General features: G+C 38.7%; 1 protein-coding gene across 1 annotated transcript in view; it reads left to right on the top strand.

The window, feature by feature from the left end:
* Positions 1–24,357, top strand: part of LOC126767768 (protogenin) — a 166,922-nt gene that overhangs the window by 136,511 nt on the left and 6,054 nt on the right. The window contains exons 2-9 of the mRNA XM_050485389.1: positions 8,660–8,806; positions 8,924–9,121; positions 9,193–9,340; positions 11,786–11,854; positions 19,363–19,678; positions 21,909–22,301; positions 22,363–22,606; positions 22,700–23,136. Of these exons, the coding sequence (XP_050341346.1) occupies positions 8,660–8,806; positions 8,924–9,121; positions 9,193–9,340; positions 11,786–11,854; positions 19,363–19,678; positions 21,909–22,301; positions 22,363–22,606; positions 22,700–23,136 (1,952 nt within the window). The remainder of the gene's footprint in view (positions 1–8,659; positions 8,807–8,923; positions 9,122–9,192; positions 9,341–11,785; positions 11,855–19,362; positions 19,679–21,908; positions 22,302–22,362; positions 22,607–22,699; positions 23,137–24,357) is intronic.

Raw genomic sequence — 24,357 nt, 5'->3', positions numbered from 1 at the left:
ATGTAAGTCCGTTTAACGACATTTTTCCCAACTTTTCGTTTTCATTTTTATCAAATTCGCCATAAATCTGCCAAATTTTGAATTTATGGTTTTGAAAAATAAAAGAAAGGACTCCGAAAATGTGTTACATCGAATTTAACTTTTTTTGATTGTTTGTGTGCTTGCGCAAACATTTGTGTAACTAGGTTTAGCTGAATGGTGGCACATTTATTTCGCAATAATTTGAACATAATAGGCAAAAGGCAGAAAGTTAAATGCATGAGTACACAATATCTATATGTATGTAAGCTTTTTACCTAATTTTTAATGAGATATTTTTAATGATGTCGATGAGTTATTGTGCCTGAAATAATTATGGCATATGCCTTGATGTCTGAGCATGTCAAAAATACGGTCGGCAGGTTTGGTATTACCAACTGTGTGACTTTTGGAAAAAAATGTCTTCTTTTCAATCAAATTTTATAAGTTCATATCATGAAGACATTCTATATATACATATATGAAGCTTGACGAAACATCTAGAAAACATTTTGTATATACGCGTAAGCGTTTGATTCCAACCATATGCTACTATGGACAAAAAATAGTAAGACTTTGTTCATAATTTTAATATTCGTAATTTATTCTTCAAAATCTGTATCGTCCCCTCAAAGTGATCCCTCTTGGTCCCAATACACTTGTGCCAACGTTTTTCCAATCCTCGAAACAGTTATTAAAGCGATTCACATTCAATGTCTTCAATTGACGGTTTCCACGGAGCGATCGTTTCAGTTTGGTGAAGAGTCACACGGAGCTAAATCAGGCGAAGACAATGTTTTTGAGACGTTATTGGTTGAAAATTTGGCAAAAAACTCACGAAGAACCAATGCAGTATTCGACGGTTCATTATCGTGGGGCAAAAACTTAGAGTTGTAATTTCGGCCTCTTCTTACAAATAGCTTCGCGAAAATGAAGCATAACAATCAAATAGTATTCCTTGTTAACAGTTAGGCTGATCGAATGTGCACCACACCTCGATAATCGAAGAAACTGTCAACATAACCTTGATTTTTGATCTGCTTTGACGTGTTTTTTCGGTTTCGACTCACCTTTGCCACGATATTTGGCCGATTGATCATCTGTTTCCGGATCGTAAACATGGATCTAAAACTCATCGCGAGTAACTATACGTTTCATGATTTTGAAACCAATCGTGTTATCACACATCTTTCAGAATGGTTTTCATTGATCCCTCCGATATTCCAACGATGTCATTAAGATCTCTGACCGTTAATTTTCGATTCTCAAGCACCAATTTCTTTATTTTATTGACGCGTTGATCATCAGTTCTGGACGTGGTTCGTCGTCAACGAGTTCGCGTCTCTCTTTAAATAATTTGTACCAATCTAAAATACTTGCTCGCGACAAACAATCATCACCGAAGGCTTTTTGCACCATTCCAAACGGTCTTAGGTGCCAGAAATTCGATTTTTTTAAGCTCAATTTCGAAATTCGAAGAAAAATATTCCGATTTTGGAGGCTCAGTTCCACAATTCGAGAAATTATTTTTTCTTATAGCTGCATATATCTCTAGAAAAGAATTCATATGGGTATCGTAAAGCAACTATAAGTTTGAAAACGTAACCGGCCAATGATTTGCATCCAACGGAAGACATTTTGGTAGTTCTTTCTAGTAACGTTGCTCTATATTAAAAAAAACTTCAAGTTGAATTAACGTTCCTAAATATCTAAGAACACATTTTTTTGCAGATGAATTAAAGCTATATCCTATGCTGGTTCGACAAATGAGCCGCTTTTTGGTTAGGAAAGTACGAGTACGTGTGCAAAATTTCGACCGATATCGCAAAAATCAAAGGACTAGTATGCTTATTTACAGACGGACAGACAGAAGGGCATGGCGAAATCGAGTCAGTTCGTTACACTGTTCTTTTGTATACATATATATTTTACTTTATAGTGTCCCCGACGTTTTCTTCTGGGTGCCATCGTAATATACCCTGTTCACGTTATAATGAGGGGACCTGATGACATATTCACCTAATTGCCAATGCCTCAATGCCCTGTTGATGCGTAAAATTTTATAGAATAAAGTCTCTCTGACACCTGAAACCTATTTCACACGCCTCTGACTATTTCAAATTGCGAGAGCACGCTTTGAAACACGCTGACTCATGCCTCACATTTGCGTTCCGTTGTTGCAGCGTTTCTCGCTTGGTTACGAGACTGACATTCTCTAATTACACACCTACATTGAGTTTGAGTTGTTTTTATTGTTGTTGTATCAACGCATATTTCTCATACAATCGATTAGTAACTAGTTATGCAACTTCTTATCTCTTCTCTGCCATCTACGGTACATAATTCAATCAAAACTAAAATTGCTAGATGGCAAATCTGATTGCACTTAACAACAACAAAAGCAACGCCAAAGTACAAGCTTATAAATAAATGTTTAATTGAAAGTGGTATTTAGCATAAGTGAACATATGTGGTGTTATTTATATGACACATGCGAATACTTACATACATACATATGTATGTAAATACCGTGCAAAAAATGCAACAAGTCCGGGATGAGTCCAGGATTAGTCGCAAAAGAACATGTGACTAATCGAAACATTTTATGTGGAATGAGCTGTTCACTTTGGTTTAGACAAGTTCTATGAAGCAAACACTTGTACACGAAAGCATACAAAAGAAACCAAACTTAAAATTTGTACAAAAGATTTTTTCCAGAGATACCTCTTCTGCGCGTCTCATTTGCGTAATGTACTCTTGTTTCGTGGAGGTTTGAGTGCGCCAAGATTCTTCTGTGATGGCAGCTGTGGTGCTCTTCCCTTCTCCTTCCTTTGTGGATCCTGTTTGTGTAGACAAAGTTTTTCATAAGACTCTCTTTTCTCCAGTTTTGTCCGATTGTTTTAGAATGGTGGTAAGTATAGAAGATCTAAGTAGCCTACTACTCCATCGAAAGACTATACCGTATTCCTCATTTGCTGTTGTTATTTTATGCTAAAGGGTCTCCGCTTCAATCACGTTCTAACATTTATCCTATATGAACCCTGTAGTTATCTATGCAAGCAGGGTGCCACACGAGGGTTGACAAAAGTTCGGGAACGAATCAGGAGCTCTTTTTAACACAACCTGTACAATCAAAGCTATGGTGGATTATGATACTTGAAGACTTGACCGGATTTTTATGAGACGGATATGAGAACAACATTAGTCTGCTTGCCTTTTTGGTGAAATGTCACTCTTACCTATTGAGGTGACAGATAGTCCTTTGCTAAATTAATCCGTTCCGGGTTTCCAGTACGCTATAATCAGCATCTTACTGGTCTCGATTCAGATGGACGTTTGCTTAGGGCTTTCGTCGACATCCATGTACATTAGGTGCTGAGTTGATCCCTCGACGCTGTGTTGTCTCCTTCTCGTGGGGAGGTTCTCTCTCTATGTAGCCTCGTTGGGAATGTGAACGCTTATTTCTGTTCATCTCTTCACTGGAGGTTCATTGGTCGCATTAAGTTTTTGGAGCCAAGTACCTCCCTCCTGCAGCTCTTGGTCGGGGGCTGCGTATTGTTATTCGCAGTAAACCTACTTAGCAAAGGTCATCCACTATCCGCCAGCTGTGACCCCGGTAGTGCCCTGAGCTCAGCCACATCCTAAACATATTTTATTGAGACCAATTAATCCTAATTGTAAGCTAAATAAGACAAGTAATAGAGACTAATTCATACTCTGTTGTACGATACAGAGATTAGTCCAGGTGTACTCTCTTTACAGATTACTCGTACACTTTCTTGTTGGGTACATTTATGTGTGTAACTAAGTGCGAACATTATGTTAGATTCCCGGAAAGCACTCTTGCGCTTTTGCAATTTTAATAGAATTTAATTATCAGAAATTTATTGAAACCTTGAGCACAGATTAAATAAATAAATAAGTAATCACATTTTATGACTTTTTTTTGCATTCATAAATTTTTATGAGCTGATTTGTTTGTTGTTGATTCGCTAAAAGGTATTTCGCATAAAAATTGCTTAAGGTGTTAAGCGCGTATATGCAATTTGATCTCGCTACCGCTATGTGTTGGTTGGCAAATACATATGTATGTATGTACATACGTATTTACATAAATATTTATGTATGCAAATCCGCACGATTGTGAAAAAGCAATAAAATTGCCACGGATTAGTTATTTGCTACTGCACTTTGCCACGGGCCTACCTTTACATGTATAAATGTATGTACATAAATGCATATGTATGAGTGATATATCGATGAAATTCTCAAATGCTCACAAGCATACAATGTTATGTAATATATGTATATAAATTAAAGGTATAAAGCTCATATCATCTTTGGACCCACACACAGCATCATATGTTACGGGTATTGCTTAAGAATGTGGAATGTGAAAGTCTACATGTTACTTGTACTATATCAAGTTTATTTAAAATTATTCGTGTTATGAAGAGAAAGGAAAGGAAAATACTGCGATAAATTTATGATCAATCAAGTTGGAAGATGACACATATTATATGAGATAAAAATCAGAGCTTAAACACCTCATTAAAGGACAAAACCTCATAAAATTTGTAGCAGCCTAGGCGAATCACTGGCTTGGGCACGTGGTTAGGTTATGTTAGATGGCGAAGCCATAGAAAACAAGAACTCCTGTATTCGAACTTATAAATTAGCAAAATGTAAATTTGCCAGGCGTTTAAATTTCATTCCCGCCAGTTCGGTGTGATGTCTGAGGGTATGCTCTCACAAGTGTTTAAGCCTTGACCGCACAAACGCTCCCAAACAGTCAAGAAGGAAGTGTTCAGATGTTTCCACCTCGTCTTCATTCATACAGCTTCTGTAGATGGCGATTTTCAGCCTTACAGCATGAACACCAATGCAAAGGTGTTAACAAGCCACCAACCCCCACAACAAGAGAGAGGATAGCCTTACCGAGGCCAAAGAGATCACACAATCTCTTGCGATAAACTTTTAGCAAAATGATTTTACAACAAAGAATGTACCGTTGGTGGCCCAGCGCTGGCCAAGCTCCCGCGGAGCTCAGCTATCTAGTAGTAGAACACAAAAGGATAAGGGAGCACCGACCTGCTGCCTTCCTCTGACAGCTGTTATTGGGTACCTTTCCTTGCTAGCTTATCAGATTTACGATTACCTGTGATTCCGCTGTGGCCTGGCACGCATACCAGTCTTATCACAAAGATATTGGATGCTATTGCTAACGATGTTAGGTACACCTTGACCAACCCTGAACGCACTATTAATGAGTTCAAGGCTAGAATCGCCGCCCTGCTTTCTGTGTGTATGGTGACTTATCTGAAGGAGGCTGCACTCCGGAGCAATAAATCTACTGCTACCTTCGCAGCAACCTCGGCTTGGAAAACCCTGCAATAGTCAGAAAGTCTGAAGTTGAAGTTAATAGAAAGCTCTGGACAGTAAATCCTTCCAACAATCTTCTTCCCATCGCCTACAACAGCTTATTACCGCTCACAACACCCTCGCCGGTATATGGACAAAGAAAGGACCGCCAGAGTTCGGTTTGGCGATTCCATGATCCAAGTAATCCGGTATGAAGTGAGTACGGTGTGTGAGGATTTCCGTTTGTATTCATTTAGGAACCCATATTCTCTAACTCTAAAAGCAACTTTCGCAGCCATACACTTTCTGAAAGGAAATTGCGGAAGCAATGGTTCACCAGGACTGTTATGCTAAGAAAGAAAAAGAAGACACGAGAAACGTACATCAATTGCTTTAAAATTGTTCGTATTTATTTACTTACTAGGGGATCCGGCCACGCGTTGCTGTGGTATTTATTTTATACTATTATTCATATGTGACCTGGTCTACGAAAAGGGAGCTAACGTGCGAAAACTATTTTTCTGGGAAACAGCTGTTAAAAATAAACAACTAATAAAACAAAAAAATAAACAAAAAAATGATTTTTTGACACCTAAGCCCCCTTTCCGTAGACCAGGTCACATATAATAAACTATTCAATACAGTGAAAGAGGTTTAATTTTTAATATGTTCATACAAATAAATTTCATTGCAATAGATAACGTATTTAAAGCTGCTTTCTCAATGTCTGTTTACCAGCCTTTCTGTCCTGTAAATACAGTTGTCCGCTTAATAGATTGTACTTAATAAATATCAAATATGTGCATGGTTAATGGAGATGTCCGCTTAATAGAGCATCCATTTAATAGAGCGTTCACTGTATTTTTTAACTATGAATTGATTTTACTATCCTATCTTCTAAGTTGGTTCGAACTGGACACAGTGTGCTAAATTTTACTAAAATCGGTTCAGTAGTTTAGGAGTCCATCGCGGACAAACAACGTGACACGTACTTTTTATATATAAAGATATTGCAGCAATATGCTGAACCACTAAAATAACACTGAACACTTTAAGTTCAAATATTTTTGAAAACTTCATAAAAAAAGATATTTTAATTTCGAAAAATTTCTTGAAGAGTGTCAACCTGCCTCTGTGCGAGGCATCCGTTAGTGATAACAATGGTCTTTTTCTTCGTTTTATAACCAATGAAAATGTTGGCAAAAGTGAATGATTTGAACTTTGAATTACTTTCGAGTCTAGCATATAGTAGTGTTTCTTCATGGAAAACCAACACCGAAAAAGAGATCCTTTTTAAAGCAAAGAAGCAATCGTACTACAAAAATGGTATCGACAAATTAAGAAAAAAAGTTAATAAAAGAATTATTCAACTGAAACTAGCTCATTATTTTCTACTTAAATCTACAAGGTCCTAATAAATTCTGTGCTGCTGGTACTACATGTGTATAACTGACCTAAGCTAAATTTTAAAGCGTTGAGCAACGTTACTTTGTAAAAAAAAATTTTACATCGATATCTTTTACATAAAATTATAGAAATTAAAATAATATGCTAATGATGATTACTACGTTGTGACCTTCCCAAAACGTTGTATTAAGTGTAATCAAAACCCCGTCCTATTTAAAGTATGCGTATAATTATAATAGTAATTGATGCTAATTGGCACTTGGGTATAACACCTGCATTTAGCTCTACAAAACATTTTTTGTACACTTGCAATGTGTTCCTACAGAGTAAAATAGTTTTGTTTTGTTCACGTAAAGGCTGTTTGTAAAACGTGAAAGTAAGACAGATAGATATAGAGTTTTTATGTCAAAATGATCAAGATGAAAATATTAACTGATTTTCGGATGTCTCGCTGTTTCTTTCGGACAGAGCAAACGACTAGTAAATTTGAGATACATTGATACATTTGGGTCTTTCTCGGTCTTGGATCTCGCTTTTCGATGCTATATCAATGATTCTCACCTTCGTGAGTTTGTAATTGATCTCCTCGCCACTTTTCGAAATCAGTTCAATCCTTCGTTCATGCGAGATTCTGCTACGGGGTCCTGGAAAGCGGTGACGAATTATCTCTCCTCTGTAAGCACATTCAGATTGCAGGTTTTAGTTCTGCTTTTATGGTGTAGCCGAGTTCCAGGTGTTTTGACGGGATGTCGTTTCTGTCCACCGCTACTTGTTTATCTCCGTGATCTCCCGTAACTTGGCTACAGCAGTTTCGTATAGTACGACCAATCTCTAATCGTCGCAAGAAATCATTTTGATTTGGCCCTGGTACCAGCCAGCATCTGTACATGACGGTGGCGGATTCGGATCGCTAAGTAACATCTCCAGCGCCACGCTTAACAGCGCAGCTTGCATCCATTTTCAGTGGACTCTGGGGATTCTTCATCTCTCTCATCCAGCACGCCAATGATAATGCAAGAGCTAGGCTTAACATCCACTCACTTGCTATTGCCAGCCCTTGCACCCAAACCATGAATGTGCTCCTGTCTTAAGGACGTTTTTTCGAGCTTATTGCAAACGCTGCCCTCTTTTCGGAACTAGTTCGCTCCGGATTTTTTATGGGAGATCCGGACTCCTTCAATTCTTTTTTTGTAGTTGTTAATTTGGTTCATGTTTTCGACTCACTAGTGTAGAGGAATGTATGTCCGCTTGCGTATAGTACTATAGGCCCCGCTGTGCAAGTAGACTCTCTTATAGCGCAGTGTGTATGGCATCCGTAAGCTTCGTTCGAGACTGGGCTCATTAACGGCCTCCAGCCAGAATATATACTATATAAATATATTTGATACAGCGGATTACATTAAGGACCGCATCGGAAAATAATCACGCCCACTTCAATTTAAATTTATGTTCAAAGCTACTAAGAGGAAACTATATTGTCTAACGAAATACCCCTAGAAACTTTAAATTTTCGAATAATACGGAAGACTTGAACTGATTCGGTTCAAAAGTTGGACAAGTAGCCTGACTCCCAAAACCTTTTCTTTTTTGTGATATCCCTTTTTTCAACAACTAAAAAGTTCGGCTGTATTCGAACTTATGTCTTCCTTACTTGTTGATAATTAAGTATTCATTATTAATTAATAACACTTGACTTGTGACCAATGTTATCTAAACATATTATTATAAGTATATGCAATTGACTTTAATTAATTGATTATTTATGTATTCGAGAGAACTCCTATTAATTTGCAATTGCTCGGGTTTTCTATGCCCACTTGTTTAGTATTTAGTTAATACAATATATTTGCATTTATACTTCTTTGTCTTGCAGTTAACGCCAACGGTAATAAAATCATCTCTGGACCATTTATGCAACTCGACAAACCAGAAACAACACGATTATTAATCACCAAGCACTACTCACATCATTATCTGCCGTGCTACGCCAGCATCGAGAAGAACTACTACTATCTTAGCAGTGAGCAATTTATGAATGAATAACTACACCTTTAGCGAATACACATATACATGTATATGCATATATTTCTTCTTTTTCCGCCTCCCCTCTTTTGCTCTCTTTTTACTCCACACATAGACGATACAAATTACTTTTACACCTGGTATCGCAATGACCAAATTGTGGAGGCTCACAGCGGACGGAACGAGTTCAAAATCTATCGCAATGGCACGTTACGCCTACCGCCCACTGAGCGCGCCGCTGGCGCTTACCGCTGCAAAATCAACGTCAACACTACGGCCATACTTTCGGTGCTCATCACAGTGGAATATCCGGGTAAATAAGGCAACACCATTACCGTGTAATAATCGATAATGTTTAACTATTTTCTCATTTTTTATTTGCAGTGCTCAAACGCGTAACGGCTTCTACAAACATTACCGCTGAGGTGGGTCAACCACTCGTACTCGACTGCCCGGTCGTAAGTGTGCCACCGGCAAATATTAGCTGGTTCTATGGAAAAGTACCGTTATCAAAGCAATTCAAAGACAACAGGCGAGTAGAAGCAAAAAACATAAATAAAAAAAACTCAAAGCAAAAATTCATAGTTCCTAGGCTGCATCGGAAGTGGAAACCAATAAGCATTTTTTATTGTTTGAACATTTTATTTCAATTTACCATAGACCTAATTTTTGAATTTAGTACAACTTTAACCGCCATTGTTGCCAAACTTTCGATCTGGTACAATTTCAACCGTCACTGTTGCCACTTTTCGCTAAGTACTCTGACATTTAACCATTTAAAAAAATATATAATGGTTTTTTATTAGATTTTAGTATCTTTTTTTACTTTTTTGTAAAAGAAAAATTCATTAGATCTAAATATTTTCTTTTTTTTTTTTAATTTTTTGTAAAAAACTTAGCGTCTCTAATATAGTAAAACTTCTAAGAAGGCAATAAAATTCATTGCATTTTCTTCCATAACTTGAATCTAAATAATTAATTTGACTGGACTGGTTCCGGGCTCCAAACCCATAAACAATTTTTTCAAGTTAGAACAGCATTTGAACATTTGAAACATTTTGAAGGCAAAGGAAACTTGTCTTATGTGAGTCGTCAATTCACCGCGGTTAAATACGGTAACATCAAACAAAAATTGAGAAATAGTGCTTGCAAATCGTAGTGCTGGCATCGAAGAGATACAAGTAGAAGAACATCTCAAAATCTTATAAAATAGTCTGAACACATTTTATTTGTTTTGCGTATAAAGCGAGTTAAAGTTACACTTCTACCAAAATATATATTTCTTTTACAAAAACGATGTCGAAAATATCTCAAAATAGATGCTTGACAACATAGCTGAGGATCCTACATTCATCAAACGCATCATTTTCGACCACTTCTTTCAGCAATTGGAGCCGTATGCCAGCAATAACGCGCCAAATATTTTCTTCTAAGAGTCAATCGTCCCGAGTCGGCATAGATCTTCATATAAGCCCGTAAAAAGAAACCAAAAGTGACCTTCACGGTGACCAAAAATTTTCATGTGAAATTCAGGATCTCGTTTTGGGACTATTCACCGAACGTACAACAAGGTACAAGGCCGTTCGGCTTCAACTCTTACACGAGCTGGACTTCTATATGTAGTCCTTTGTGAAGCCATAGAAAAAAAAGAACTCCTGTGTTCGAACTTAGGTATTTTAATTAGGTATGCGTTTAAGCCTTGACCTCCCAAACGCGGGACAGTCAAGAAGGAAATGTTACCACCTCGTCTTCTTCCATACAGCTTTTGCAGATGGCGTCTGGTAAGATTCCCAGCCCTGCAGTATGGACATCAATAGGGCGATAGCCTGTTAAAACCTCCACAACTAGGGAGGGGCTAGCCTTATTGAGGGCAAAGAGATCACTAGATTTTATGCGATCGATCAAAAGGTTTTTGTAACAGCACATTAACTGATGGTAGCCCATCGCTGGCCTGCTCCCGCGAAGCTAAGCTATCTAGTAGTTTAACACAAGAGGATACGGGAGCACTGACCCGCTCCCATTCCACCGATAGTGGTTTTAGGGTGTCTTTCCTTGCCAGCTCATCAGTTTTAGAATTTCCTGCGATTCTGCTGTGGCCTGGTCTGTGGAAGTCTTAAGTTGGAGTTGGAAGAGAGCTCTTGACAGTAAACCTGCCTCTATCCTCCAACGGCTTCTTCAAACCCACAATTTCCTCGCCGGTATATGGGCAGAGAATGAGCCGCCAGAGCTCGGTTTGGCCAATCCTTGATCTAAGTGTTCCGGTATGAAGTCAAAATATTTGATGATTTTCAAATGTTCAGTCACGGGTACATTTAGGAACCTAGATTCCCTAAATCTGATAGCAACTTTCACAGCTATACACCCTCCGACTTTGTAAACCCACAAACTAAGATCTTTGCCCAAATCCTCAATTGCGTTCAACGATTTTTCGAATTAGGACTCTGCTGCCATTTTGATAATAAATTTGCACGATTTGCGAACGTTGTTCCGAAGTACGTCGGTTCATTACGGAATGGCAAACCAAGTTGAGCATTATAACAGTATTCTATTATTAAATTCTTAATTCTAAACTTGTGACACATTTAAATTCTAAATTAATTATATTATTATATTTAATTATTTACTTAATAAAAATCGTTTATGATTAAGAAAGCTTCTTCAATTTAGAATCGCCTGAATTAGAATTAACATTGCAATAGCAATCAAGTTCACCAGTTTCAGGTATCATTGCTGTGGTGTACGTCTATTAGTCTGCCATTCTAATTAATGCGATGACTTTCTTTGTGCGCTTGAGTGCGTCGTCTTAGTGATTTCCGCTTTGTAATTGTGCAGTTTCAGATTTCATTTATTCATTATCTTTCATTTTTACACACAAATACATATTTGCAGACAGACAAGACATATTTACAGCGATACAGATTCATGCTTAAACCAGTGGAATTAATAAATGAAATAATTTCCTTTTGTAATTTTACAGGTATTTAATACTTGCCAATGGCACACTGGTGTTACGGAAATTGACTCTGGACGCAGCGGGGCGTTACAAGTGAGTATTGATTTTAATTTATATTAAATTGTCTTGAAATGCAGATAAAGTTAGTAAATATCTTTTACATATATCAAAAAAATATATATATTTTCGAGAACAGAGAAAAGTGAAAGTAATCGAAGACAAAATTACCAAAATTATCAAATTTCAAAAATTTAATTATTTGTTAATCAGAATGCCTTTTTCAATTAAAAGCAGTCTTAAAACGTAAGAAAATTATATAATGATTTAACAGTACGAGATCAATATAATATAAGCAATATTTTAGAAGCTTCTTCTGATTTATTGGCGTAGACCGCGCTATCGCGGATATAGCCGGACTTACAACAGCGCGCCAGTCATTCATCCTTTTCGCTGTTTGACGCCAATTGGAGACATGAAGCGTAGCCAGATCCTTCTCTACCTGGTCTTTTCACCGCAGTGGCGGGCTTCCTTTTCCTCTGCTTCCCCCGACGGGTACTGTGTTGAATAGTCTGAGAGATGGAGTGTTTTCATTCATTCCGATGATATGACCTAGCCAAGGTAGCCGCTGGCTCTTAATTCGCAGAAATTTGTCAATGTTGTCGTATATCTCGTACAGCTCAACGTTCCATCGACTCTGGTATTCGCCGTCGCCAATGCGTAACTCGAAAATTCGTAACGTCGACTCAACAGATGTTGTCATCGTCCATGCATCTGCACCATATAGCAGGACGGGGAGGATGAAAGACTTATAGAGTCTTTGTTTGTCGAGAGAGAAGTTTGCTTCTCAATTGCCTACTCAATCCAAAGTAGCACCTGTTGGCAAGAGTTATTCTGCGTTGGATTTCAAGGCTGATATTGTTGTTGGTGTTGATACTGGTTCCAAGACACACGAAATTATCAAATTATCTACGGCTTCGATGTTATGACTGTCAAAAGTGACGTGGGAGCCAAGTCGCTAGTGCGATGACTGTTAGTTTAATGGCAGGAGATATCATCGACGTTCTAGTACACTCTTATAGAATTCACATTCTCTATTCAGCTCGAATTATTTTATTTTCTCGGTGGTCTTCAGGTTTTCATGCATTACTCTCGATAAGACTTTATATACGATGTTGAGGACTCTCTTTTTGTGGATTGGGCAGTTCACACTTAAATTCTATTCGGTTTACAATTGTCAAACACTTAGAATTTGCCAGGCTAATTGGTCGGAGTTCATATTATTCATATTACCGTCAATAATAAATTTATGGTAGGCTCAAGACGCCTTGTCGTTTAACGAGGGTACTGTTGATTCAAAACTAGAGGTTGGCGGTAATTCAGATATTTTAGTGGGTCTTTCTGTAGTCCTGTCATAACGATCATCTGGTTTACCAAACCTAACCATATGAGCACTGCAGACAATGAAAGTAGTGGCAAATCAAAAAAATCGATGGCATTCTTTAAGATGACAGTCGATGTAACGTGTATGAAAGTTTAGGTATACGAAAGATTTGTACAAAGTTAGTGTTGCTTTAGCTTATCGAAAACGATTACAAAATTTCGAGAAGTTGGCTTCAAATATTTTCTATATCTATCGGATATTTTCCTGTCTTGGAACCCCAATATATAATGGGTTGTCAAAAAAGTCTTGCGGTATTTTTATTGATTTTTTTTTTTTTTATTGAAATTGAAATGAATTTTTGATGACTCATGCCCAGCTCTTGACCGATGCTACAGCTGCTACTATGCCGGTCTCTTTCGACCAATTCAGCGATTTTATCGCAATTTTCGACGACAGGCCTTCCGGAGTGTGGCGCATCTTCGACCACCTCTACACCAGAACGAAAACGTTGAAACCATCGTTGTGCGGTGGAAATGGAAACTGTATCGGGTCCATAAACTGCACAAATTTTATTGGCGGCTTGAGATGAATTTTTGCCTTTATCGTAGTAGTACTGCAAAATATGCCGTATTTTCTCTTTATTTTGCTCCATGTTTGCGACGCTATAACTCACGAACGACTTAAAAGAAACGACAATCAATCAAACACGTGTTAGCGCGTGAAATGAGCTTTCCAAAGGTATAAAACTAGAACTACGCGCTTTCAGCGCCAACTAGCGAATATACCGCTAGACTTTTTTGACAAGCTAATATATTCCATCGAATGCGATATTCACCGTTGCCAATCCGCAAAAAACATTAATCTTCAGCCGAACCTTTCTCATGAAAACTCGTCCACTAACTTCCACTCATCAGATGTCGTCACCGTTCATGCCTCTGCACCATATAGCAGGACGGGAATAATGAGCGATTTAAGGAGTTTGTTTTTGTTCGTCGAGGGAGTTCAGCGAATTAAGAGACAGCGCCTACGGTGGCTAGGTCATATTGTAGAAGCAGAAGAAGAAGAAGACGTCCACTCCGTAGGAAAGACCAGGTGGAAAACGACTGGCGCGCTGTTGTGAACTCGGTTATAACCCCGTAACCAGTGTATACGCTAATAAAGAAGAAAAATAAAAAGAACCTTTCTACAAGCATAGATGGATTTAGCTGAAAGAGCTAAACGTTTTCCTAAAAATCGAGTTTGAGAAGTGTTTCGATGATTCGAAGGAGGACAAGTATAAGTGCCTAATATCGAATGGAGACTATTTTGAAAGCAACAACATTAACATTAAACGCGAAAATTCGCGTACAAAAAATTGTAGATCACTATAATCGGTGTATCTCCTTCGAAGGGAACTATGTATGTTGAGTAATGTGATTTATTTAAAACGATCCGAGCTTTTCATCTTGTCTGTTATAATTGTTTGTCCATCTGGTTTTCATCTGGTGCCACAAAGAATCGCCATTAAAGCAGAACTGAACTACTCGGCTCTTCTGGATCATGTTGCAAGTGTATAAAAAAATGAAACAAATTTATGTAGAGGGCATTCCTAAATTATAATAACATTAAAGTTGACTTGCAAAATATGGTTAATTGCACAAGCTGCCCATAATTCAACCTGTTGTTATCGCATGATTATATATCATTATTGTGAACTTGTTTCGTGCGTTACATTGTAGCGAAGCATGCATCAGCTTAACTGCCCGCATTGTTGTTTTTTATGTTGTTGTAATGCAACAAGTATCAACACCTTTCATTAAACATCAAAATCAACATAAACAAACATGAGCAGCTGCTGTCGCGGCTTATTGCAAGCCGCACAACTCCTTTTGCCCGCTGCATTGTAGTTTTACGCTACTCTGGTCACTCTAATTGCCAATTGGGTAATGCGTTGGTGCAACACAACAATAATAAATACAACGAAATGAATGTTTCGCTAAGCGCCAAACGGTATTCGAGAAAACATGTTCTTATTAACACTTTTGCTGATAATGTTGACGGGTGCTGGCGTTGTTGTCGTAGCAGCTGCTGCCACAAAGTCCGCTGACGTCACTGCAGCGCAGTCAAGTAGTTGGTGCTGCGAAGATATCCATTTAAAGCACCAACAAGTGCGAACAAACGAAGGCAGCAGCACGTTATGTTTGTTATGTTTGCCCTGTGCTATGCGGCATGTGGCATGCAACTAGTCTTCCACTCAAACTTATTGGCAAGCGCAAAGCTAGCTAGCTAGAAGTTGCCTAAAACAATTAGAGACACTACTGTGATACAACAGCGGCATACGCACATACCTTCAATACTTATTTATTTATGTTATGTGAGGGTAACACGCATAGAAGCCGCCAAGGCGAAAAAAGCATAGCAACAATGCGAGCGAAATTTAAAAGCGTGCGGCAAAGTAGACAGTAGCGAAATATTTACAAGCTGCAAATTTCGCACTCCAACGATGAGCGTAATTGTCGCAGTTAACATTCAACCACACATTAGCCGCCCGAGTGCCAGCTGCTGGCCGAAGAATTCAAAGCACAGCAGTTGTGGGGAGTCGCTGCCGGACGGCAAAGTTTGTTATGTAGCGGGCAAGGCTAGGGTGCGCTAGGGTGATGTTTTTGCTGCAAGTTCTATGAGCATAGTCTGTTTTTGTTGGGTGCGGTGAATAAGTAGAGCATAATTAGGACTTAAAGCTGTTATTGTGGCCGCCGTTTTTTGGGGTGCGCGACTTAACTACTGTCAAACAATTTCGAAGGGCAATCGAAAATGTTTATCATTGAACATATATGTATATGTACGTAAGTACATATACATGCAACCTGTAGGAAAAGTGGACTAGGAGCGAGCCAGTTTACGTTAGGTTAGGCTCAGTAGGTGATCACTGAGGAGAGAACTTTAACTGCAAAATTCTCAAGTGTAGCCAAAAAACGATGAACATATAACAACATCTAATGAATCGACGTTACGAGTTTTCGAGAGAAATGTTCTCCGGAAGATATATGGTCCTTTGCGCATTGGCAACGGTGAATATCGCATTCGATGGAACGATGAATTAATTAAGAGACAGCGGCTAGATCATGTCGTTCGTATAGATGAAAGCACTCCAGCTCTGAAAGTATGCGACGCAGTACCCACCGGTGGAAGCAGAGGATAAGGAAGATCGCTACTCCGTTGGAGAGATCAGGTGGAGAATAACCTGGCTTGCGAAAAGCAGAGGATACTGGCGCGCTATTGTTATTCAGCTATAACCGCGTAAGCGATGTCTACGCTAGTAAAGAAGAAGAAGCACAAAACGCCAAAATATTTCAGTCTTGATCCCGCAAAGATAAAACATATACTTAGCAAGTGTCGCGATGATTCCACTTTGCATTTTGCCAAACAATATTTACAAACGGCAACGTAGCAATGCCATATTTAAAGTTTGGATCGGACTGACAAAAAAAAAGTTTCACAAATCTTTATTATCTCATTTAAAATACAAGCGTGCCAACATTTAATCCATTTTTCCATTTATTATAAGCCAAGTCTAAAAAGATCTTCAGTGCCTTCGGCGAATTTTGTTTTTTTCGGTGACGGCACAGTTTCGAAGGTCCGTCGGTTAGATTAAACGTCTTATGCATAAACTCACAACTTGTCACCAGTAATGATGCATTTAATTAATGTAGAGTCTCAGCAATGTTTTCAGGCATATTTTGTGAAAAGAGGTCGTAATTACTCGTAGTTGGGTCAATCAGGTCTTTTGGTACGAGTCTAACATTGACACGCTTCACACCCAAAACTTCAAATGTATTGAGTTGATCCATAAGAGATGTCGAGATCCTCTGCTATCTCTCTGATGCCTGTCCGGCTGTTTTCAGTAAGTGTTTTTCTAAGTTTTTCGATATAATCGGCAAAACCAGAGGTGGATGTACGACTCGAAAGAGTCAAGTTTTTAATGACTTGGTAAACCGTTTTCGATTTAACGTGGATAATAAGGAATTTTGAAAGTGTCCAATACTCGCCAAGCTTTCGTGAAATCTAGCCATCCAGTAATAAACGGAAGAAGACGGAAGAGTTCCAATACCTTCCTATTCAGTCAATGGTGCGCCGGAAATTCCTTACCTTAAAAACTCATCAGCTCTATAATTTCAGTGTTTCCTGGTATTCATGCTAGTCTTTGCTCTTTTCAACACGAGGTTGTGTTCAGGAAATGAACCACAAACTAATACTAATACCATAATGACAGTCAAGTCGGCTTATACCAATGGACTTTCTTGAACTTCATTCCAGATTACCTACACCATTGCATCGTTTAGCTTAACACTGGTTGTCGCTTTTCTGCATACACCGAAACTTCAAATTTAATGCAGAATTTTTATTATCATTCGAAAGAACATTATTTGGCATATATTTTTTGAAGTTTCATCTCTTTCAAATGATGGTCGCGGCTGCGCCTCAGGTGGTCCTTTCGTTGAGTCCAATTTTCGATGACTCGTTTGAGCATTTCGACTGGTAACTGGCGAATGACACGCGTGATGTTTTGCTCCAAGGCCTGAATCGAAGCGGGATTGTCCGCATAGACTTTAGACTTTGCATATCCCTAAAGAAAAAAGTAAAACGGTGTGATATAACATGATCTTGGTGGCCAATCGACCGGCACGAAACTTCAAATTATCTGCTCACCGAAGTGTTCTCTCAATAAATTTATGGATTGATGCGATGTGTGCGAAGTGGCGCCATCTTGTTGAAGGCAAATATCGCCGAGATCACGAGCTTTAATTTCAGACTTCAAATAGTCGGTTATCATGGCGCGATAACGGTCGTAATTGATGGTTCTTGAATCTCTTAATGTTGCTTTTCGTTCCAAATGTGGCAATTTTGCTGGTTTACATATCCATTAAGCCAGAAATGGGCCTCATCGCTGAACAAAATTTGACTCGGAAACCATAATCAAATGCTAAATAACAATAAACAAAAATAACCTGACAGCTTGACACTACTCACGCGTGATCTGTTACAAGAAAAAGGCTATTGAAAAAGTACCTCTACTTGGGTCACCCGTTAGAAACTCTTCACGTTCTTCCACAATATAAATATACCGTATTGTAGGCCCTTGAATTGAATTTAAAAACTGTCTTTTTCAAAAAATTGCAAAATTAGATTATTCGATTCTTTCACTACCTGCTTTCCCTGCAGGGTATTCATTCGTTCATAGTAATATACACTAATTCATGATTTACGAAATGAATGTGCTTACGTGCACGAGCGTAACATTATGTTAGGTTAATCTTCGTCACATATCCATTTTTTTCGATTGTATCCATGCATTAGGGACAATAAAGAATAAATGCTTAACGTAAAAGTCGGCTATTACTGGCGTATAGTAACTATAAGCCAAATATATACTTAATATGTGTAAGCCATGTCCCTACAAGACACTGGCGGTTATTTGATTATTGCTATTGTGAAGAGAAAGGCTAAAGGAAATTGGAAGAAGGTTATTTAAAGGGAAGGCGCTGTTGTCTCCTAGTTTTAGAAAATATGTATTCATATCGAGATCTATTTAATGATAAAGAAACTAATGCTGAAGAAGAACACTGTCATTATGTACTAAACATATTGAGTAACTTTGAAAAACAAAACAAGAAGAAAACAAAGATAATTTCATTTATGTGGTTCCTTGAGATAACTGTTGAGACTATTTTTGATATAAATACCAAGTGGCTTAGTAACCTGATCTCCATTGACGATGTTTTATGCTCGTCAATATTCCGAAGATGACTGACATATTGAACACGGTAGAATTTAGTCTAATTGCAAAATTAAGGCTATGACCGATAAATAGTAAACTCATCGAAAAAGATTATTTATAGAAAAAAAATCCGAAGCAACTTCCCTTTCGAACTTTCGCAAACAAAAAAACACCTTCAAAGTACTCCATATCTCTAGTAGTACTGAGTTCTTCACTTAGAGAAACCTTCAAGATCTTTTCTAAGATCGCAATCATAATAAAGTAGATTAAAGTCGACGAGAGTCCAGCTTTAAGCAGCTTAAGGCGAATATCTTCATAAGTACTCACGCTCAAAAAACGACCTTTATATATTAAAACATTTTAATTTTTATGTGACCTACATTTTCTAATATCTTACAGATACATTTGCTATCTTTTTAAACCAATTTATAAATGTTGATTTTTTTTATTTTTTATTTCTTTCAGATGCTTAGCGCAAAATCAGTTTGCCTCCAAGACGCTGTTCCGGTGGGCCTTCAATGTGTTCGATGATCCTACACCCACTAGCCATAATGACCTCTTACCCAGTCTGCAAAATGCGACGCAGTACGTTCCAACAGGTGGCAGCTGTCTGTTACATTGTTATAATCAGATCGACGGGCCGCTGATTGAGTGGTGGTATCGGAGCACATTGAATAATGCGGCGCTGAAGATCAGTAATCACAGTAACGAAATTGTTATAGAGAATGCAAGCCAGTTAAATCAAGGTTACTACAGCTGCATAAGTGGGCGAAGTAATCAGGTAAGAATGAAAAAGGAATCATTATTGATGAACTAATATTACGGGATTAATGGAACTGCTAAAGGATAAAGGTTTTTCGAGCTATTTTTTCAAATCAACAGCGGACTTCTCCATTTCTTTACTTGTAATAGTTAACATTTGATTTCTTGTCAAAAATGGCTAACTACTTTTTTTGATCCAAAACGCCATTAAACTTAAATCTAGCCATAACTAAGCACTAAATTAAGTTATGTGTATAATTTGGTAGAGGGAATAGCCGCAGCAAGGGGTAGCTATGACTTTTTAAGACAAATACCGGTCAATGTATAGGTTATACAATTGAAATTCAAAGAGAATCCTTCTCTCACAAAAGTATCTCTGTGTACCAAAAATGGGTTGAATCTGGTCAATGTTACCCTGAGGCAGCATCTACGTAATATGTAGAACATACCTGTACACTCATAACAGTGTATCTTTGTGCCCAAAATGGATAAAATTGGGCGAAAACTTAAACAAGCCCCCATATAACTAATATCAGGATTTTCGAACATCCGACTGACTTTACTCAATATGATTAGTTATTGTTTGTGAGGTCCCTTAATGAAACAAATTTTTTTAGTAAGTGACATGATAACAATAAAACATAAAACCGGGTCGATACTACCCAACTCACATATAAAGGGTAATCCGTTTCGAGGTTCCCTACTTTTTAAAGAAAAAACACAGAAACCTCAAGTTTAATGAGAAATGTTTATTATTATCTGAAAGAACATTTTTTGCATTCGCAAAAACGTGAAATTATCTGCTCACCGAAGTGTTCTCTCAATAAATCCATTGATTGATGCGATGTGTGAGAAGTGGCGACAAGTGTCGCCAAGATCAGGAGCTGCAATTTCAGCCGTCAAATAGTCAGGTATCATGGCGCGAAGGCGGTCGCCTTTGATGGTTACGTTCTCATCGACATCATTTTTGAAGAAATATGGACCGATGATTTCACCGGCTCACAAACCACACAAAAGCGTTGTTTTTACTGTATGAAATGGCAGCTTTTCCTTTCATGTTGCTCTTCGTTCCAAATGCGGCAATTTTGCTTGAGCCATTTGAGACAGAAATGGGCCTCATCGCAGAACAAAATTTGGGTTTAAAACGTTGAATCTTCTTGGAACTTTTCTCTCAGCTGCGGCTGCTGTTTTTTCTTCACTGCGTGCTGGACGTGGTCTATTCGTTCCAATATTTTTCAATGCTGGGTCTCAAGACGGGTGATAGTGTTGCACGAAGTAGGGTAAATTTTAGTGATAAAATTGAACGATTTTTAAACGTTGTTCAGGCTTAAGTATTTCCATGATGAAATGCCAAACAATACTGAACAAACATAACATGACAACTTGACACGACTAACACGTAATCTGTCAAAAAAAGGCTATTTAAAAAAGTACCTCTACTTGGATCACCTATTATATGAACCTGTGTCAAAATTGGACGTAAATTTAAAATTCACTCGACTAATTTCAACCGAATTCGGTACATCGCATTATTCTGACATTCCTGTTTTGCAGGGCGAAATCGCCACGCCTACTTTCTATATAGCTTCATTTTAAGCTCCAACTGATTCCTTCACTTTCCAATATACGAATCAAGAACCAATCAATGTATCCTGATACAATTTTACACGATGAATAGGGAGGATGGAGGCATGTGTCGAAGTTCACGCAAGTGAGGAGCGCCATTCACTAGGGAGTGGCCAAAAACGATTATTTTACATTACTCAAGCAGCTCACGACTTCCGGTCTTAGACTAAGTGTCCTCTGGCTAGCCAAAAAACATCCGTTTGAAGGCGAGCCAAAGCGAGTAGTGTGCGCTGGGTTTGGAACCCGTCACGAAGAAAGCACTCCCTCGGATGAGAGACCCCCCTTTTCACTTAAGGTTTCTAACGACCAAAAGTTTTCAAATTCATACCGCAACTGTTCACGCCCCTGATAACGAATATGTGGACGCCAATTCCTATTACGAACTTTTTACCAAAAGTATTGGTTAACCTGTCAGATATATGTATGTATTATTGAAATTCGGATAGAAATTTTGCTTTAATCCTTCCAATTGGTGAGAGTATAAAGTGTTCGGTTATTGCCGAATTTATCCAAACTTACTTGTTTTATATATTTACAGATCTTTGGAGATAGTAGTATCTGGAATGGTCCGGTCGATATATCGTTTTCTCTTCATCTAAATTCTTTCTTACTTTCTTCCACAGACTTTCCATGTAATCGTGACCGCACCGCCGGTGATCGTCGAGCCACTTATCTCCTATGAAATACTGATAACCGCTTCTTTGCAATTTCGTTGCAACGCCACCGGCAATCCCCGGCCGGTAATAAGCTGGTATCACAATGGGGTTCCTCTCAAAAGTTCCTACACACGCTACATTGTTGGCAACGAACTGCATTTACACTCCTTCGATCCGATTGAGGCGGGCATATATCAATGCTTCGCACGAAATATCGCCGGAGAGGTGTACAGTGCGGGCGAGTTGCGTTTCCGCAACAAAGACGATGGTTTGCTGCTGAAGAATCCACTGCAGAATATACGCTGCTATGCGCTCAGCTTTAATACGATCAATGTGACTTTTGAAAGCAACTTTTTTGAGGTAAGCTTTTAATTATAATTATTTTTATTTTTATTAATGTTTGCATTAATATTTTGTACAGTCGCTCTTCATTGTGCACATTGTGCAGAATAATCCGCATCGTTGGATCTCCCCATTCGCGCCGATGAAACTAAATCATACCTCACATTTGGTCATCTCAAGCCACCTACCCGTTTACCGTCCCTTTGAGCTGATCACACGCGTACTAGTGCCGACCTCGGAGATACGCTTGGCCAACAAGACACAACAACAGACAATACTCAGCTCATTAAGAAGCCCACCGGTGACATGCTGCACGCAGGGCTGTGAGTTATTAATTGTTTATTTGGGAGGGAGGATAGTAAACAAATTTTAACTAATTTATGTCATTCGTATTCTCATTCTTATTCCCTACGCAGTGCTCTTACATTTGGTGCACATGGGCAATGATACCTTTGTCACTTGGTCACAGCCGGAATTGAAGGGCAAGAAGTATTTTATACTCCAATTCTCCGGCAATCACACACAACCGCATCCGCAGCAATTGCTTAGTCAGCATCTACGTGGTACTGTGCAGCACGTGGACCTCACACAGGAGGATGTCGCTCAGAAGCTCTGTGATATTGAAGCGCTCAATAAAGCACAGACGCGTGCGGTCTTGAGGAGCGCTCAGGCAGGTTATATTGATAACAACAGTCATGTGGAATTGGAGGAGGAAATTTTTAGTTTGGTAGTGTTGTCCAATGTAACGGGTGTTTTGTTGGAGAATTTCAATCGCATAAAATTACGTGTCCTAATTATCACGCGTGAAAATGAACATCTAAAGCAGGACTTTCGCTATGTGCAATGGAAAACGGTAAGTTTTAGGAATGTAAAATTTGAGTAAATTCTTTATTCCGAAAGTTCTGCGATCACAAATCAAAAATGTAATAAAATCCTCAAATCGCTACTCGCCAGATGAAATTTACCGAGTTTTCGGTTTGAAGTCTATTGATTGTCTATTTACAGAATCGTATTCTGTGGGGCTTCGTGATGGCGGAGCCGATTGCTATCATATATGCCCTAACCCTCCCTTCGCAGTTTTTCACGCATAATTTGTGGCTCGGTGTCCTTGGTCTGCAAATATATACCTCCTGAATAAAACATAATAGCACTTCCAGAGCGAAATTTATCAGCGCAGCTTACACACACTTCTATTGGGCTCTGGAAATTTTTGCTTCGTGATCACGATCTTCCAGATGCCAATAATAATGCGGTTCCAGGCCATATCAGCAAACTATTTTCCGGGTGTCGCACCCTTTGTCTTTGGACTTTAGGCGAACGGTTTAAGCCCCTTCAACCGACCTCAGTCTTTTAGCTGCCACTGCTGGCAGTTAAAGTTTAAAATTGGATAGAAACGCTTTCGTGCAATCAATGGATTTTTGGAGCTCTTTTCTGAGCTCCTCATTGGTTCACGATTGCAGCTTATCAGGTTGACAACACGACGCTTTTCTGCATACCTTGCTGTAGCTGGGCTATCGACCGTAAAAATAAGCCATTCTCTAGCAGACGCATTACTAGCAACCTCACTGTCGGCGTCTCGTATCCCTCTCTGCTTTCAAGCCATACTTTGGCAACAAGGTTTGGTTCCGACTGTCACTGTTGTTGTTAGTTTCATCTACAAAGTTAGCTTGTTCAGCTCTTGTATTTGTGCTGACTGCCTTCGAGCTCGATAAAAACGCTCCTCCTCTTCACGGAACAGTTAGTTCCTTACGGGTTCTTTCAGGAGATCTGGACACTTTTAATGTTTTTTTTTATTGTTCTGGTTCATATTTTGTACCCACGACGATAAAGAAAGCAGGTTTGCTTGCACATAGTCATTCCTACGCAAGTAAGGCTATCTTATTACAGAGGGCGATAGTAAGTAACGCTCGAAACTGGGCTATTTATGGGCACCCAATGTTTTGTACCGTCAACCATGGTAATACTTTCTATTAGAATGCTGTGCTATTGAGGAGCAACCAACACTATCCCAACTGCAATATGGGCGAATTGTTTCCTGTCTGTCTTTGCCATCGTCATAAGAGAGTGTACAGCA

Source organism: Bactrocera neohumeralis, chromosome 2, assembly GCF_024586455.1.
Source record: "Bactrocera neohumeralis isolate Rockhampton chromosome 2, APGP_CSIRO_Bneo_wtdbg2-racon-allhic-juicebox.fasta_v2, whole genome shotgun sequence".
NCBI classification, from domain to species: domain Eukaryota; kingdom Metazoa; phylum Arthropoda; class Insecta; order Diptera; family Tephritidae; genus Bactrocera; species Bactrocera neohumeralis.
The sequence above is the reverse complement of the archived record's forward strand: the minus strand, read 5'-3'. Positions and strand labels throughout refer to the sequence as shown.